This window comes from Ailuropoda melanoleuca, chromosome 1, assembly GCF_002007445.2.
Source record: "Ailuropoda melanoleuca isolate Jingjing chromosome 1, ASM200744v2, whole genome shotgun sequence".
In the NCBI taxonomy this organism is placed as follows: Eukaryota; Metazoa; Chordata; class Mammalia; order Carnivora; family Ursidae; genus Ailuropoda; species Ailuropoda melanoleuca.
In genome coordinates, this window is record NC_048218.1 from 16,708,543 (window position 1) to 16,727,186 (window position 18,644).

General features: G+C 43.6%; 1 protein-coding gene and 1 long non-coding RNA gene across 2 annotated transcripts in view; one reads left to right on the forward strand and one right to left on the reverse strand.

Annotated features, from left to right (window-relative positions):
• Window positions 1-1,848: 1,848 nt before the first annotated feature.
• Window positions 1,849-4,187, reverse strand: LOC117801530. Its single transcript, XR_004624134.1, has 5 exons — window positions 4,075-4,187; window positions 3,508-3,600; window positions 2,534-2,589; window positions 2,105-2,177; window positions 1,849-1,947 (listed from the first exon to the last, which is right to left on the reverse strand). It is a non-coding gene; the product is annotated as an uncharacterized LOC117801530 (long non-coding RNA).
• Window positions 4,176-18,644, forward strand: part of ADAMTS5 (ADAM metallopeptidase with thrombospondin type 1 motif 5) — a 48,646-nt gene continuing 34,177 nt past the window's right edge. Inside the window, exons 1-3 of the mRNA XM_019800521.2 lie at window positions 4,176-4,320; window positions 4,631-6,473; window positions 17,630-17,762. Of these exons, the coding sequence (XP_019656080.2) occupies window positions 5,370-6,473; window positions 17,630-17,762 (1,237 nt within the window). The 5' untranslated portion in view covers window positions 4,176-4,320; window positions 4,631-5,369. The remainder of the gene's footprint in view (window positions 4,321-4,630; window positions 6,474-17,629; window positions 17,763-18,644) is intronic.

The following is an 18,644-nucleotide window of genomic DNA, read 5'->3' on the forward strand; positions in this document are numbered from 1 at the left end:
GGTAACTCATAAAAGCAAGTAATATGTGCATAATTGTGTGAGAAAAGCTAAAACAACATTTCACAGCTGGTCAGCATAAAAACTGACTTGTCGGTTTTACTTTACAGATAACACCTGTATGTCTTAAATAATACACATGTACATTATTCATTTGAAGACTCTCATACAGTGTAAAATTTCTGTGTATAAGAAAAATAAAAATCTATCTTTCCAAAAACTTATTTTTCATAATATTAAGTAAAACTAACTCTGAAGTGTATGCTATCCATCACAACGGATAATGTTGTGTAATACATCCTAGGCAGATAGCAGAGACCATAGTTCTAAGTTTTACCAGGAATTGCAGTAAATTCCACTAAAAAAAAAATCTCTACTATGCCTGTCTCAAGAAAGTTTTCTTTGCAAAGGACAAACAGAAGTTGGAGTAATCCCCTCTCTCATTCTTCCAGCTCTGTCTAGGACTTTCTATGCATGCGTCAGCGCAGCCTAGAGGGGAGACTGAGTTAGGGGTGAGTGTGTGTGTGTGTGTGCATGCATATGCTGGTGTGTGTTGTGCGTCCAATGTATGCAAGGTTGTACATGTGCATTGGTGGTCCAGATGCATGTTAGACCATCGTGGGATATAAGGGGATTTGAGAAGGAGGTAATGGGCTGGAAAGGGAAGGAAGGACTGATCAGGCAGAGTTTCATCCTGTAAAAATTTAGGATTCGTATCAAAGCTAGCATAGTAAATACGACCCTTCCCACATTTTTCAGTGTACAATACAGTACTGTGAACTGCACACATGGCGTCGGTGTGCAGATCTCTAGAACTTACTCATGTGGCAGAACTGAAACTTCATACTCTTTGAATAGCAATTCCCCATTTTCCCCTCTCCCTGGGCCCTGGCAACCACCACTCAACTCTCCACTTCTACGAGTTTGACTATTTTATAGGCGATACCATGGATGAACGTGGAGAACATTCTGCTGAGACAGAGAAGCCTGTCACAAAAGGACCAGTACGCATAACTGCACTGCACGAGGTGACCAAAGGAAGTTTTGAAGCAAGTCTTCTGAGAACTAGAACTTGCAAAGCTGAGTGGAGCCTGAGGAAAGGGCTGGTCCCGTATCTTTAAGGCATTCATAAAGGGCTTCAGCACCCAAGGAGACGGTCTGCTCCCTGCACGCACCATCATACCACAGAGGGAGACGATACCAAGGAACCTCACAATTAAGCAAGGCCTGGGGTAGGGATCTTGATGAAGGGAAAGAAAATTATTGCAAGGAGTTGAGAGGCTGTGATTCTCCTCCGTGGGAGGTAAGGAGCAGGTGTTTGGCTAGAGGGGACTATTTTATTGTCAGTTATTTCCTCACCCTTCCCAGTAAAATCACAGATGGGGGAGGAGGAGGAAATGACACTTTAGCAAATGGAAATTTGAGAAAACACTACTTACGAGGATACACAAATCCTATGGACTAAAGCTGTCCTGGAAATACATAGCTCAGAGCACCTGTAGGAGTTCTTCCCTTGCTCTTTCCCCTCCTGATTTGCATTTTCCAGCTTGTACTCCAAGTATCTCCTGGTACGATGGGTTCCATCTCTGAACTGTGAGCTTCTCTGAACATTAATCATGGTTTATTCATATGTACATGTCTCCAGAGAACTTCACACAGCAGTTGGCCAGCCCTCGACAGATATTTGTTAAACTGGATAGATTTTAAAAGGTGTCAGAGATTGAACACTAATTGAGGGAGGAAAGTCTCTAGGATTCAGGAGAGCTGGCCATTAGTGGAATTTTATCCATGGGCAATCACTTTGGTCTCTATTCTTAGTTTCTCATTGGTAGATGGAGGAAGTTACCTTACATGCTCTCCAAGATAACTTCCAACTGTAACCGTCTGGCGTAGAAAGTCTCGCTTCCTTTTGGGAAATGTAAAACTATATATCAGGTATGATCACATCCTCTGTGAATGCAGGGAAAAGTTCTCATGAAAAATGCACAAATAATGCTGCTTATTGGGATAATGAAAGACTGAAGTAGCAATTAGTCCAGCTAGACGTGATTGCTAAAATATTTTAGCTTTCTACTGTAAAACGAAAATAAAAACTTGGAAGACTCACCGCCAGTGCAAATTACTTCCTTGGACTGACAAGACATTCATTGTTCTGGAACATAGCACTTCATCCGAATCCACTAGGGTAATATTTGTAAAGTATTACCAAATGAACTTCCTAAAGTATCCAAGTTACTTTCACAGAAAAATAAAAATCATACCCAAGTAGAAATTTTGTGAATATGTAAGAATTTATTCATTGTATTTATAAGCTGTATTAGTGCCTTTCTTTGTGGATATATGGTTCTAATAAATATTTCGTATTTGATACTTATGCTTGGAGCTCTATCTGCTTCCATCCTGTCCTCCAACATATTTCTAAATATTTGAATAATCTGAGTACAAATGTCATTACGTAATTAAATATAAAGGCATAAAATTCAGAGGCATGATTCACTGAGAAATACAGTGTTTTTGAAAAAGGAGAAAAACTTACACTAAGAAGAACATTCATCTGGAATTCCCATAAGCATTAAAGAAGACATCTCCTATCTGTGAATGCAAAAAATTATAATTAATAAGTTTAAGCCACTGTCATCCAAAATGCTTAGCTCTCAAAATGATCCTTTGAGATTAACAATGATGACATTGTTAATATTACTAAATCAAAAGTTACTTTAGAGAAGATGTTCAGTGCCAAGTATTGGACTACTTTTCAGTGAGATTGGTAAAATAATAATAATAATAATAATAATAAAAGTTTGCTCTCCATAGACATAAGGACCACAGGACTTTAAGGCTATTGGAAGGACAGAGAAGACTACTGGAATCTAGGTTCTCCTTTAAATCCTGATCCTGAACATCTCTGGTTCCTCGCAGCTCACCTAGTTGAACTGGCTTTGGGCAACTGACCTCTTGGAGACTGAGGGATTGTGGAATAAGAAGGGGATGATGGCCTTAAGCAACAGCAACTTCCTGCCAAGTCTGGAGGTAGTTCAGAATCCACTAGGGGTTGCTGGGTGGTCCCTGGTCTCCAACAATCATTTCAATTATACAAGTGAACTAATTCTCAGGATGTGCTTCCCTCTGCCTCCCAGGTGACTGACTCCAGAGGGTTCTCTAGACACTGGCCAATGGGTCCTTGCTGGACAATTCTGAGATTCCCACCTGGGGTTCACCACCACTCTGAGAACCTCCAGGACCCTCTGATGCTCTCTCTTCCGCATCTTTGTAAATTAAAGGTAAGAAAGACAGAACTGTGCTATAATCATTCTGGATTCACTTTTACTGATGTATTCACTAATTAGCCTAAAGAATGAAGGAGGGTGGGAGGTGCTCCTGTCCTTCCAGCAGATCTTCTAACCATTACCAGGTAAGTGGCTAGAAAGTCCTGGGATTTTCCTCCTCTGTTGGAGTTGATAATTAGAGGAAACAAAGAAGAAACCTAGTTGCAGTGACAATGCCACTCACCTTCTAATAAGCACCTACTGGCACCCCCTCTGCCCCAATCTTCATTTTTTTTTCTCCTAACAGGAATTTCTGAGGATGATAGTAGGTCAAGGCCTGGAACGACCAGTGGTTTTAGGTCAGATAAATACAAATCTGGGTATCTAATTCTCATTTAAGCAGGAAGAAGAAGAGAAAGTGTGGGCACTAATTTTTTAAATCTTATGAAAAAAAAAAAAAAGCTCAATTTTCTGCCACAGTTAACTCTTTCTCTCCCTGCCTTCTTAAAGCAAAGCGAAGGAAGTTCCAGTCACCCAGGACTAAGGGACAGATTGCGGGCATCGATGAAAGGCTCGCAGAGAAAGGGGGAGCCCTGGGCTCGCACACAAAGGAGCGGAGTTACCAGGCGGCGGGCGGCGCTGGGGGTACGGCAGCACTCCCGGCGCAGCGACGCGCCAGGAAGCGCCTGCGGCTCTCCGGCTGCCCGGCCCCTCTGCTGGTGGCTGGGAGAAGTTAGTCACCCGGAGCCCGAACCCGACGAGCGTCCCAGCGCGAAGAGGCCGGGGAATGAGGAGGGAGGAAAGCCGGTACCCGAGCGGCTGGGAGGAGGCGAGAGGAGCGCGGGGCGAGGGGGCGCACGGGAAGCCAAAGCCCTCGGCTGGTGGATGGAGTTGCAAGGTCTTGGAGACCCGAGCGCACGGACGTGCGAAGAGGAAAAACTTGGGGCAGGAACTTCCTACCGAGGGAAAGAAAAGCAGGAGAGAAGGAGGCAGGGAGAGACTTGAAATGTCTCAGTAACTTTAAAAACACACCAAAACACCCCTTTCAGGAGATGAGGTAAGCCGGGGTTAGCCAACCCCGATTGGTTGTGAAATATCAGACAAACCCCGAGCCACTGTGGCTTTAAATGAGGCCAAGGAAATCTGTTTTTCTTACCCCAATACTTTTCCCCCCCTCGCCCTTGCTCCCTCCCTCATCCCTCCTTCCACCTCGCCGGGCTCTTCTCGGTCTCCCTTTCCTCGATCATCCTCCTCGCCCGCCCTCCCCCATCTGATTAGGCGCGGACCGGGAAGGGTGGGAGGGGTGGGGGAAGCTCTCCCTTTAAGAGGCAGCTTGCAGTGACGAATTGTTGAAATTGCCATTGCAGGATGGCATGCCGCTATAAATTCATTGTTCCACCTCCTCGCATCTTCACAGCGCTCGCGCTGCTCTCCGCGCTCGCAGCGGCCGACTGGGGATGACGGCGGGCAGGAAGACACTGCATCCGAAGGGACACCGACGCGCCGCTTCACTGGCTCCCCGCAGGCCGCCCCTTGCATTTTTTGTTTTAATTTTTATGGCTTTTTTTTCTCTCTTTTTTCTCTTCCTCCTGGTTCTAGTAGAGTCAAGGAAACCCACAAAATAAGAAAGGACCTGGGCTTCGGAGCTTGGAACCCCCGCCGCCGGCGGGTCCCGAGCAGCAAGGGGGCGGGAGGCAGCGCGCGCCAGTTGCCCGCCTGGTGTGCGGCACCATCCTTACTTTTCTTCGTGCGGCGGTAGTGGCTGCCCTTGGGGTTGGATTTGGTTGTTTTGGGGATTGGGGTTTTTCCCCCCCTTCCTCGTATTTGCGGAACCTCCACAACCCGGCTTTTCTCTTCTTAATTTTTCCCCCTTTTTCCGGAGCACGAATCCAAACATTTTCCAAACCAACAAAGAAAAGTTCGCACGCTGGCATTGAGGCTGGGACAGGCTGGAGCTGCAGCCGGGTCCCCCTCTTTCCGACACTTGACTCAACCTTGCCAGCAAGTGTGTGTGTGCCCCCACCTCTCGCCCCGGTAACTTCCATAGCGAATAACAAACACCCATAAAGTCCCGGTCGCGCAGCCCCTCCCTGCGGGCAGCGCACTATGCTGCTCGGGTGGGCGTCCCTGCTGCTGTGCGCGCTCCGCCTGCCCTTGGTCGCTGTCGGCCCCGCCGCGGCACCTGCCCAGGATAAAGTCGGGCAGCCTTGGGCTGCTGCAGCGGCCGCCCAGCCCCGCCGGCGGCAGGGGGAGGAGGCGCAGGAGCGGGCCGAGCCTCCGGGCCACCCGCACCCCCTGGCGCCGCAGCGCAGGAGCAGCGGGCTGGTGCAGAACATCGACCAGATCTACTCCGGCGGCGGCAAGGTGGGCTACCTCGTCTACGCGGGCGGCCGGAGGTTCCTCCTGGACCTGGAGCGAGATGGTTCGGTGGGCGCCGCTGGCTTTGTGCCTGCAGGAAGCGGGCCGAGTGCGACCCGGCGCCACCAGGACCATTGCTTCTACCGCGGTACAGTGGACGGCAGCCCCCGCTCCCTGGCTGTCTTTGACCTCTGCGGTGGTCTCGACGGCTTCTTCGCCGTTAAGCACGCGCGCTACACCCTGAAGCCGCTGTTGCGCGGGCCCTGGGCCGAGGCAGAGGCCGGGCAAGTGTACGGGGATGGGTCGTCGCGGATCCTGCACGTCTATACCCGCGAGGGTTTCAGCTTTGAGGCCTTGCCGCCGCGCACTAGCTGCGAGACTCCCGCGTATCTGCCAGGGCCTCGCGAGCGCCCCCCGGCGCACAGCAGCCCAGACCGACGCTGGGCGCTGGCCCCGCAGTTCCCGGACCAGTCGGCTCCCTCCTCCGACGGGGGCCAGGGACCCCAGACGTGGTGGCGGCGGCGGCGCCGCTCCATCTCCAGGGCCCGCCAGGTCGAGCTTCTCCTGGTGGCTGACGCGTCCATGGCGCGCATGTACGGCCGGGGCCTTCAGCATTACCTGCTGACCCTGGCCTCCATCGCCAACAGGCTGTACAGCCATGCCAGCATCGAGAATCACATCCGCCTGGCCGTGGTGAAGGTGGTGGTGCTGGCTGACAAGGACAAGAGCCTGGAGGTGAGCAAGAACGCGGCCACCACGCTCAAGAACTTTTGCAAGTGGCAGCACCAGCACAACCAGCTGGGGGATGACCATGAGGAGCACTACGACGCGGCCATCCTGTTTACGAGAGAGGTAGGTCCAACCTGCGTGCGTGCTCCCAGCGCCCGTGGAAGGAGGTAGGTGACGGCCCTGCTTCTCCCACAGACCTCCCGCCACTATGGATGTCCTTAACTGCGCCTTGAAGGAAATCCAGCCAGCCTTCAGCTCTGCTCCTGTAGCCAGGGTCTCCCCAGCAGCAATTCCTGCCTTAAATGACTAGACCTGCATTGACAATCCATCCATCAGGCAAGATGTCTCTGGTCTGAGACATGGTGTCCTAGGGGCATAAATAGGATAAGAAGGAACTAGAATGCCTGGGGAAATGTACATAGCTAAATGGGAAGGAGGGGGGGAAAGCAAGTTTATCTTTGGAATAGGGAAGGGGGGGTCTTTCTTTCTTTCTCTCTTTCTTCCTTTCTTTCTTGTTTTTGGTGGAGGAGATCTTCTACTTGCCAGTGAACCTCAATATACAACTTTGCCCAACCTCATGGGAAGGGTCCTGTTGGTTCATCCATTGTAGTCCCTTTTATCCATACCCTTCCTTTGTAAAGAGCCATACCTTCTTCCTAGAACCACTTCTGGGACATAAGTTGAGGGTAGACTTTCCAAATGGAAGACTCTTTCTTCCAATCTGGCTTTTTAAAGTTCTTACTTGTCCACCTAGTCAAATTTCGGTTTCCAGAAAGGAAGGAATTCTGGAAGGCAGGGAGGCACAGAGGCTAGAGCAACCCCATCCTGCCAGGTTCCTTAGCAACCCCCCTGCCTAGTCTTCCAGTGCAACAGGAGCACTGCCTCTCCCTCCGGAGCTGCCAGCGAAGGGTCATATCCAGCTTGCATGTTTGGGGTTTGGATGGATATGTTTCTGAAGCCCAAGTGTGGAAAGATCTGGGCAAAGAGTCAAGGCATGAGGAAGGAATGTTTGCCCAGGATTTCCCTCTTTTAAGGAAGATGGTTACAGGAAGGGAAAGAAACTGATCTTTATAGGCCGAGAGGTTCTGGGAAGAGCAAAGTATCTATTTGCTCAGTCATTCCATCACCACGTTAAGTGTGACTTTCAGACACAGAGTCTGGGCTGGTTGGGAGCCTTGGCTTACTCAGAGCTCTGAGCCTCCTGCATGACGCTCCTCTGATTGGCAGCTTTAAGTCATGCCTCCAGGATGCCTGGTAAGAGCTGCCTTTTAAAGATCATTCTTTAAGCGTTTGAGATCCACCCAGGGTAGCTGAAGGATTCAAAATTTTGAAATATCCTGCAAATGCATGATATGAAATGGGGCAAGCAGAGCTAGGTTAGGAAATGCACTGCTGCCTGGCAGAAAGCTTCAGAATCACACAGCTCCACTACCTAATTCTCTGCTTTTACTGAGGCACCCCTGGTATGAAGGGAAAGTGTCGATAAATTTGGAATGGAGAAACACTTGTGGTCCATGGGGTGGACATAAATGTAAACCACATGTAAACAAGGGTGCCAGAGGGCAACAGTTTAGGAAGAACCTGGCAGCCCACGATGCAATGCACGATGGAAAATCTGCTTTCTCATTAAGTGATCTAAAAACCATCCTTTAATTTCTCTGCACTGCATAAATCTTTGACACGGAAGAACATTTGTTTTGTAGCCTTCCATATGAGGTGAAGTTCTCCTGTAAAACTAGCCCTTTCTTATTTGGTTTCCAAGTCTTTTTTTTTTTTTTTTTTTTTTTTTTTTGTAAGCAATTTTCCACGTCTGGATTTCTTGCTTTGCTTCATCCCAAGAAGCTGCCAAGAAGAAGGCCTGAGAGAGTTTGTGGAAGGAAGTTCTCTAAAGACAGAGGAAAAAATACTTTTGTAGGCACACTACTCCAAAGAGTAGGTCATTTTAATATTCAGTTTCATTTTTTAACACAAATGCACATTCTGCAACTTTTAAGACACACAAAAATTAATGGAAGACCCCATTTCTCCCTACCTCCTGCCCCATCATTTTCCTAACTGCTTCCCAGAAAAAAGGGAAAACTAGTCGGTGGTTCTGAATGATCTGTCTGTTGCTTTTTATGGATGTGTGTTTTATTTGGGTAGTTAGCAATTCCTATTTTCTAAGCTCTGAAACATATCCGTACATTTTAAGTAGATAAAAGCAAGGGAGAAAGAAATTAACGGTCTATCTTCATGTTAATAGGTATTATAGTAACATACATTTTCCAAACTAGTCTGCACATGGAAAATATTTTACATGGGCCCTCCTTGGCCTCCCTGCCAAGCAGAAGCATACTTTTGGTAAAGCAAATCTCATTTAGCTTGCGGTTGGCCCTCTGGTATATACATCTAACTTGAGGGGAACCAAATATTTGAAAAAGCATGTGTATTGTGAATATATGTACTTAATTTAAAAGAATGCTGTTAATTAGGGGGCTGAAAAAAATATTATAGGACCCTTATGCGGCATTCATTATGAGTACTTCAAAATGTAAAGTTAAGCTCCATCTAATACTCCAGAATGTGGAAAATGAGAGGACTAGAGCAGAAATAATCTGAGCTCTTCTCATAGAAATCAGATATCTTAAGACCTAAGAAAAATGTTCATGACTATTTTTTTTTTCAGTGAGAAATACCCTGAGTTGGCACCAGGATCCTACTTTTACAACTCTGTTTTGAATGTAAGGAGTACGTTGCTTAGCAGCCAGATGCCAAGCCATCAAATCCATGTTTCGATGGGCTCTGAGCACTGTTCAAATTTTGGGTCCAGATGTCTTCTCTTAAATTGCTTGTTTTTCGGACATGAAGCAAATGTGTGAGGATATGTTTTCCACCCCTGTTTACTAGCCCAGGCCACCTTGAACGTGTGTCTGGGAGTCAGCAGAATACTGCTAGTAATTCTTTTATCAAACTAACACAATTCACTGAACCTCGGCACTCTAATTAGAGAAACTTAGCACCAGCCAATTTTCTGGCATAGGAGCCGTTTTCATTCTGGAAGAGCACTCATGCTGGAATTCACACTACTTCTGCCATCAAACAGTGGAAATCTGATCTCCTCAGGATTTAATTTTGCTTTCCAGAATCCTTACCTCGTCCCTGGTTTCCTCTTTTATTTTAAAATAGGTTCTTTAAAGACAAACTCTTAAACCCACTTTGGAGATCATGCATTCTTCTTTAGAAACAGAAGCCCTACCTGGTGGATGACAAAATCAGAGGTTGTTTAAGGTCCCGTCATCCCAAACCTCACATAGATCAAAAGCGTTGGGTTGAAAATGAACCAGCTACAGACTGTGTAATACACAAGGTCCATTCACTTTCATTAACTATGACTGTGACAGTTAATAGACAATTGTCTCTCAGCTAACACCTCGCTTTATGTTCTGCCTTGCAGTGCTGGGGCAGGACCCCACAGAGAGCATTTCTCCTCTACCAGCCAGCCCCTTGTTAGGTTGTGACAATAGGGAGCCCTGAAGGGGGAGGCCAGAAGCTAGGAGAAAGAACGAGGTACCACTTCTTATTTGCTTGCTGACTGGACTGATTAATCCAATTGCCTGTTTGAGTTCAAATCCCATTTAAAGTCTGAAGTGAACTCCTAGCCAGGATTCCTAGCCTATAAGATGAATCCCAATCAATAAAAATCTAAATAACTCAGAAATGGGAAGAATGGGAGCAGATTAAGCAGCTCTGGTTGACATTTTAAAAACCCCTTTTGGGGCGCCCGGGTGGCACAGCGGTTAAGCGTCTGCCTTCGGCTCAGGGCATGATCCCGGCGTTATGGGATCGAGCCCCGCGTCAGGCTCCTCTGCTATGAGCCTGCTTCTTCCTCTCCCACTCCCCCTGCTTGTGTTCCCTCTCTCGCTGGCTGTCTCTCTCTCTCTGTCAAATAAATAAATAAAATCTTTTAAAAAAAAATAAAAAAATAAAAACACATGTGAATTGCAAGTTGCTAAGAGAATAGATCTTAAAAATTCTCATCACAAGAAAAAAAATTGTAACTCTGCATAGCAATGGATATCAAATAGAGTTATTGTGGTGATCATTTCACGACATAGACATGTATCAAATCATCATGTCGTACCTAAAGCTAATACAATAAGTCAATTATATCTCAGTTCAAACATAAATAAATAAATAAAGTGAAGAATATTCTGAAAAATCTAATGTCTGTTACAGACAATATACCACAACACACAGGACATATGTCATTATTGTCTCTCTCTCTCATTTTTGGTGCACAGCTAGGAGTGCCTTTTATGTGTGAGGCACTCTTGTGCAGTTGAAGGCAGCACAACGGGATACACCTGCTCCCTGTCCACCTGGGCTTATCACCAGGGGAATGGAAGCAGATGCACACAGGAATCTCTCTAATGTTAGGAAAACTTGGGTAAAGTTGACAGAGTTATAAACAAAGTCTGTGAAAAGAGAGCGGAGGAATAATCAATTCTGCCTATAGGTCTTTATATAGGCTTCACTACAGATGTACAATTAAATTAGCCCTCGAAGTATGGATAGATTTTATTTGCATTCAGCAAGCTTTTATTGAGCATTTCGTAGGTACTATCCATAATCATAAACCATTTTACAATTAATCCTTTTTATAACCTGCACCCATACTATCATCGTAATTGGATGGATAAGGACATTCATGAAAAGAGATAGTCTTCTAAGAGTAATAACTGCCCAATGGCAGAGAGAGAATGTACTCTTGTCTAGTGCTCTCTAAACAAAATATTATAACTAATTTATTCAGACAGAATAATAAGTAGAGAGGGATTCAGAAATTTGAAATGTGACCCCTTTCCTAAGAATCTGTTCCAGGAAACAGGCAAGGAAATGGATAATTGTTATATAGCATGATGATTTTTATTATACATGTGGTCATTAGATATCATGGAAATACATTAGAAGGTTGCCTAACCCGTCTGAGTTCAATTTGGAAGAAGGTCTAGGAGTTAGCCGGACCCATAAGGAGGAGATAGGCTTGCAGATGTGTCCAGCTATCCTGTGCAATGGCCCAGAGGCAACATGTGAATGTAAGGGGTTAGAAGTGATATGATAGACAACATGAGGACAGAATGGTGACAGAGTATAGTCTAGAGAAGATGATAACAGCTAGATTATAGAAGAAATTCTGTGTCCTGAGAGAGAGATCTCAAGTTCTCTTCTTTTAAAGACACTAATCCTATTGGATCAGGCCCCACCCTTAATGATCTCACTTAACCTTACTTAGGTTCTTAAGGTCCCTGTCTCCAAATGCAGTCATGTTGGGGATTAAGTCTTCAGCATATGAATTCGAGTTTTGGTGGGGGAGACTTAAGTCAGCCCAAAGCACCACGCTTAAGAGTTTAAATTGTAAATTAAATCCAATGGGAATCTATGGAAAGAAAACAGCAGTGACCAGAAGTATGTTCCAGAATGAGCCTTCCGACATGAGTAGTTGAACTCAACCTAGGGGAAGGTTTTGCAGGCTATTTCAGTAACCTTCAGGAGGAAATCCGAGATGGTCAAAATTAAAGCATTAACATTGGAAATTGAGAAGGAGGAACCAAATCAAGAAATTTTAAAATGAGGTGGATGTGAATTCATTAAGCCTTTCCAGCAGAACGAACATTTGGGCTAAGGTTTGACACCGAAATGTTGATAAGATATGCAGGATATAGTGACCAAGAGGGGACAAAACAGTGCAGTGGAGGCCTACAGGAAGCCCGGGTTGCATTGTACAAGTTTGAATGCATGATGCAGGCTAATCAGATCTGGGGTCTAGAAGGTAACTGACTGCAGCACACTGGCAGGGGAGTTCCAGGAGACAAAGGGACCTTAGAAGCCTCAGATGATGGTGCAAGCAGGAAGGAATAATGGAAAGACATGAGAACGACTAGACAGTTACCGGAGACATTTGGTAGATGGAATCAGTGACTTACAGTGGCCAATTAGATGTGGCAGGAGAGAGAGAGAGAGGTGCATATAAAAGATGTCCAGGTTTCTTATTCAGCACTTCATTTTTCTTCTTTTTTGGAGTATCTTTCTCAGCACATTTTGTAAATTTAGTACGCTTCTAAATTATTGAGTTTCACCAAACACATCATAGAGATAAAAACCATGCCATAATATTTGTCGCAGGAAAGGAATTTACTTGACCAGGCACAGATTATAAACATAAAAGATAACAGTAATGTCAAGAAAAACATGCGTGATGATTTACCAGTACCCAGGTAAAAGTGGTTCAGGAACTGGGATGTTTAGATATAGGTTTGCATTTTGACTTCACCAGTCTCAAGCTTGCAACTTTGGACACCTACTGCCCCTGAGCTTTCATATCTCCACCTGTAAATTAGAGTGTTTTCATTTAATACCAACACCTGGTAGAGATCACCTGGTCCAAATTCCTTATGTTAATGATGAGGGAACTTTGTCTCAAAGCATGTAAACGACTTACGGAATGACTCTTACTAATAACGTTAGAATTAAAAAGTGATCTACTTTATATTCACTGTGTCTAACCAGCTTCCATTTCCATTCTCCAAAATGACTTTTCCAAGCATCTCCTCCCCGCACTCCCTAACATGCTGCCTCCCCTTTCCCCTTCTTCTTACTTCATGTTTACAGACAAAATGTCCCATCTTGGAACTCTGGGCCCAGACTGTCTTTCCAGCTTCCCCTGATTGCCATCCACCCAACAAATCCTATATTCTCCAGTCGTGGCAACAAACTTCCTGTCATTCCCCCAAACAGAGCCTACCTTTTACTATCCCCTGATATATTGACGAGTCTTTCCTAGTTAGGATACCCTTCCTCTAAGACTGTCAGACGTCTATTCATCCCTCAGTATCTAGTTACCTCCTTTGAGACACTTTTATTGATTTGCTCAAGGAGAGTTCGTCAGTTCCTCTTCTTCATTCCCTCAAAAATCTGTTCGTAATAGTATGTCATAATCTGCTTCCCTGTTGGCATCTCTGTCCTGCTCACTGGACCGTGATGTTTCTTAAGGTCAAGATCAGATTTATTTATTTATTACAGTGTCAGCACTTAGCACAGTGTCAGTTGATTGTGGGCACACAGTAATTGTGTTGAGAATAGGTGACTCTGGATCCCTTGGTCCCTAATCCAGCTGGGCTCTGTATGTTTGTTATTACCTAGTTGTATCCAGAAGCATGGATAGAGATTGTATAACATGGGTCATTATAATAGTCAGACTAATAGACCGGATTAATGTAGTTTCTCTTGAGACTAAATCAAGACTTCTATGATTGGGAATTACTGTATAGGTAGCCAGAAAGGCAGATGACACCTCAAGAATTGGATGCATACGATAAATATGAATTATGGTGTATACGTGTATGTTTTTTGTTTTTTTTTAGCGCATTTATGCAATCCCAATTTTTTTTAAAGATTTTATTTATTTGAGAGAAAGAGAAAGCGTAAACAAGGTGAAGGGCAGAGGGAGAAGCAGACTCCCCACTGAGCAGGGAGCCCCATGTGGGGCTAAATCCTGCAGGGATCATGACCTGAGCCAAAGGCAGGTGCCTAACCAGTTGAGCCACCCAGGTGCCCCTGTATGTTTGTATAATGCATATAACTAAAATATGTACCATGCCAGATTAATTCTTCTACCACTAACCCCTCTTCATAGGAATTAGGGAGAGAGACAGACATCTAAGGCTAGTTAAACCCTCTTCTATGTCCTTCTCTTGAGCTCCATGCTTGCCCTTATGAGATGGTAATATCTATAAAAACAGAAGTTGCTGTTATTTAACTCCAGATTCCATTGTACAAGGTATTCTTGGTTAATTTGGGCTGCCACTGCTGCAATTGTGATGACATCTGCTCTTCTCACCTTGTGTTTCTTTTGGCTCCTTCCCTCCGCGTGTTTATGCTGCTTGAAAGACCAACTTCCCAGTCAAGACTAGAAATCCTACAGTTCCTATTACTCACCCCACTTTGTGCATTCTCATGTCTGCTTGGTTCATTTTCTCCACCCAGTACTGATCACTGAGATTTGCTAAGTTGTACTATCCTCTGGGCATCTGCCTCCGGAAGTAGGGTACTTCGCTGGATCCCTGCCCCCTACTGCATCCAAAGGAATATTTCTGGGTGCTACTAGATCTTCTAAATTCCATGATGAATCACAGATATTGACATATTCATAATCCTCTGAATGGCCACGTCTGGTGAATGGTCACCATGTCAATGATATCCTTGTCAAGACTTCATTGGTCTTGCTGACCATCTCAGCTCTATTTTTGAGTTACATAAAATGTTCAGTCATATATCCTGGCCAGCACCGCAAGCCCACCTGTTAAGTCTCTGCATACTTCTGCAACCCTTCCATTTTACTAAATCTTCCTTTGCATTGCTATCTACACCATAGTGATAAGATATTGATCTTGCATGAAAAGAACCATCTTTAACATAACAAAGATGTAACTTACCTTCANCTGCATACTTCTGCAACCCTTCCATTTCACTAAATCTTCCTTTGCATTGCTATCTACGCCATAGTGATAAGATATTGATCTTGCATGAAAAGAACCATCTTTAACATAACAAAGATGTAACTTACCTTCAGATATATATTGACCAAACAGAAAAACTCTTGTCAGCACTTGTAATTTAATTACCTTTTATGTAGACAGTGTTTGTGTTTCACATTTTTCCAGTATCCCCTGCCTCCAGTCCATAAGATGGATGGATGGTTAGATGATAGATAGATAGATAGATAGATAGATAGATAGATAGATGATAGATGCTGTTGCTGCTTTAGTATCCTCACTCTTTTTCTGAATTAAAAAAAAAAATCGTACAAACTTCAAATAAGGTTTGTAACTGTAAATGTTGTTATAAACCTCCACCAGTAGAGAGACATGAGTGTGATGTGCTGTATTCTTAATAATTGGATGTACAGGTTGAGTTTTAATACATTGGAATGAACATCGGAGACCAGAGAAACACATTCATTGCAAATCTTGAGGATGAAACTGTAACGAGGCTGTCAAGGTTTGAAATTGTGTGAATGAAATTGAGAGGTTGCCAGTTTACATAATTATACTTACAAAAATATATAGAGTATGGCCATGTCGTCAAGGGGTTTAATCAGTGTGGTTAAAAAAATAACAACTGCTTCTGTTCATAATTTCGTCACATGCCCACATTTCTATGGCAAAGGGCCAAATGCATTTAATGCAATTCAAGGATAACAAGGAGAGTTGATAGCCTCTAATGAGCAATTGCTACCAGCAAACAGTGAGATGCTAAGAATCCAGTTTAAACTCTATTCAGAACAGAAGGGCCATTTCCATGAGCTGTGGCTCTTCATCTGAGCTTCTTAATGACATATGGAGTAAGAAGGGGAAACAATTCTTGCATTTCATTATTTGAAGATAACGAACCCCAAATTGTGAAAATAAACATATATCTTGGTTTAAAAAAATGTATGAGGAAATAACCTGTAGTGTCTAGCAATGACAACTGAGTCTTTCGTCTTAAAGTTACTGATATGATTGGAGAAAAACTGGATTAAAAATGTATTGTACTATATTATTATCTCAAAGACTGATTATTATGCAAAAGTGTGTTCCAATTTCAATTTTAAAAACTACTAATTTGTTCTCAACAGCTGTAATTTGAGATCCCACGGGATGACATATGAGGGTGCACAGGAAACTTGGGGAAGCTATTGCTGGTTTGGTGACTTGATTCACCAAGGCTACTTGGCCGAGATTTCCACTGTCTGAAGCTATAATAACATGGTGGCAGCAATGTAATTCATCACAGCTGGGATCTCATAATATATGGAACACAATAAGGACCTGAAAATGTACTAGAGAAAAGATCATAGGGTATATCTTTTAGATATTCTTTACCTTGGTTGGATTTGTATGCAGCAACATAGGGAAGAGTTAGAAGAGTGTGTTGACATTTAGTAGGTGACACTGGTTACATAGTAATAACATCTTACACTGACTTCCGGGAATCTGCTGAGATCTTGCTAGCGTATAACATATTAAGGTGTGTGAGGTCGACATTGTAACATATTAAGGTATGTCACAATTCACCTCAATTAAGCACACGTTCGTTGAATTTGTAGCATAAGCCAGACATTGTGGTAGTTGGGGATACAAAGATGGTAGCTATAATGGACACGACACTTACTATTTCAACTGGGAAATAGTCATCTTTCATAATAATTGATGTTTTTTAAAAAATCCTTTCCTTCTATGATTATTCATTTATGGCTCAATAGATTACTATCTTGTTTTTTTTAATATAAATGTACACGATGTTAATTAATTTTCATTGAAAACAGTAGTCAAGAAGTTCTAATGTCTTTTAATGCTCAAATAGCATAGAAAGGAAAGCTGATCATTACAAATCTATCATGTCAAAAATTTTGGTTTATATTTTCTCTTATGTTTCATAACTTAAAATTGTCTTGTGATGTCTCTTTCATCCAAATCGATCACTTTTAATGATCATTTTAAGGGGGTGTGACCATGTTTTTCTTTGAGAATCTCTTAAGAGCTCTACAACTTCTCACCAGAAAAAAATGCATACACTCATTTATATAAACACAATATATTACATATATTTTTTGCGGATTGATCAGATTGAGAAATCTACAGGAAATCTACATCTTCAATCTACATGAAATCCTATGAGTAAGAGGGTATACATTTTTGAAGACACAACCTATGAAATTACGGCTCCGTTTGGAAATTAGGAGAAGATCTTTCCAGGAATTATGCTATTGGATTACAATTTAGCTTCCCGTTCGAATTACTGATACACTGATAGTTTGCCACAAATAGGTGATTGCAGTTTGCCCCTGTGTTGGAAAATAAATTACTAGGCCAGGCTTCTGATAAATTTAGCATGAATTTAAGCCAGAATATTAGGGCTTTAGGAAGCCTCACTCTGTGAAAGTGATCCCAGACAAATGTGCCCGCATATAAGCAGCAGAGCCTCGGGAAACTGCGGTGGCTGTGGTTAAGGGACAAACCAGGATCCTAGAACATCTTTTAAAATGTAATTGAGTCCCATCATCCTTCTGTGCCTCTGGGGCCCAGAGAAGCGTAAAAGAGCCGATGCCGTTCCTTTGTCTTTGGAACACTTCCAGAGCTGAACAGGTGATACCATAAACATATCCCACTCTTGCCCTTTCGAATGAGCAAGTGGCTCTACAAGGTGGCTCCTTCTGGATGGAAATTGATTTTAATGATTTCTTTCTTTCTCCCGGGCAGGATTTATGTGGGCATCATTCATGTGACACCCTGGGAATGGCAGACGTTGGGACCATATGTTCTCCGGAGCGCAGCTGTGCTGTGATTGAAGATGATGGCCTCCATGCAGCATTCACCGTGGCTCACGAAATTGGTATGCAGCGCCTTTTCCCTTCCCTCGCCAAATCAAACACTCGTAACAGCTGCAACAGGAACCAAAATACATGGCAATTAATTCCAGATTTCTCCAGGTTCAGATGGACCGTTGGGGATTGTATTTGTTTATATTTGCACTTTTAGGGTTAACTAGTTAGGGAGGAGGAAGGCAAAGTCAGGCACACAGTAGATGTTTCCTTTTTGACGGTGTCATTTAAGAGTTTAAAAGAAATTCGCTACTGCTCCTGTCTTTTTAAGCATCTAGCAATGACTCTTAGATGGAATTTGTCACAGTTGATTAGGGAATGTAGGGATATCCCTCTTAAAAGTTACTCGAGGCCCTACTGACTCATCCCGGGCTAATCAGTTTGCACAGAAATTTATCATGTTTATTCCATTGTAAGTGATCAGAGCTCCTGTCAAAGGTAAACAATAGCTTATGGGAAACAGTCCTATCTCCTTTCTAATAGCAAAGACAGTGAAACCCAGACCAGCAGTCAGCAGGGTTTGTCTTCAAATGTCACACGATTTGTGTGTCATAAGAAACACATCTAAATCTTAAAATGAGAAATTTAGGACTGAGTTCATTGTTGAAAATTATCCCATCAGTTAGGAAATGTGTTTCCCAGGCGATGACCCAGGTGCCCACGTATATGAGTACTTTAGTACTTAGAATGAGACAGAATCAGACACATCTGGCCTCAATTCTTGCTAGGGTATTTCTACTTGTCTTATTATTGGTCTTATTATTTAAACTCGCAAAGCTTGTTTTCATATCTGAAATACAGGAATAATGGTGCCGATTTCACGGAGTTATTTCAGGGACCAAACTGGGTAGGTTATAGATACCAGCTGTTACTTACGCCCACATACACTTCTG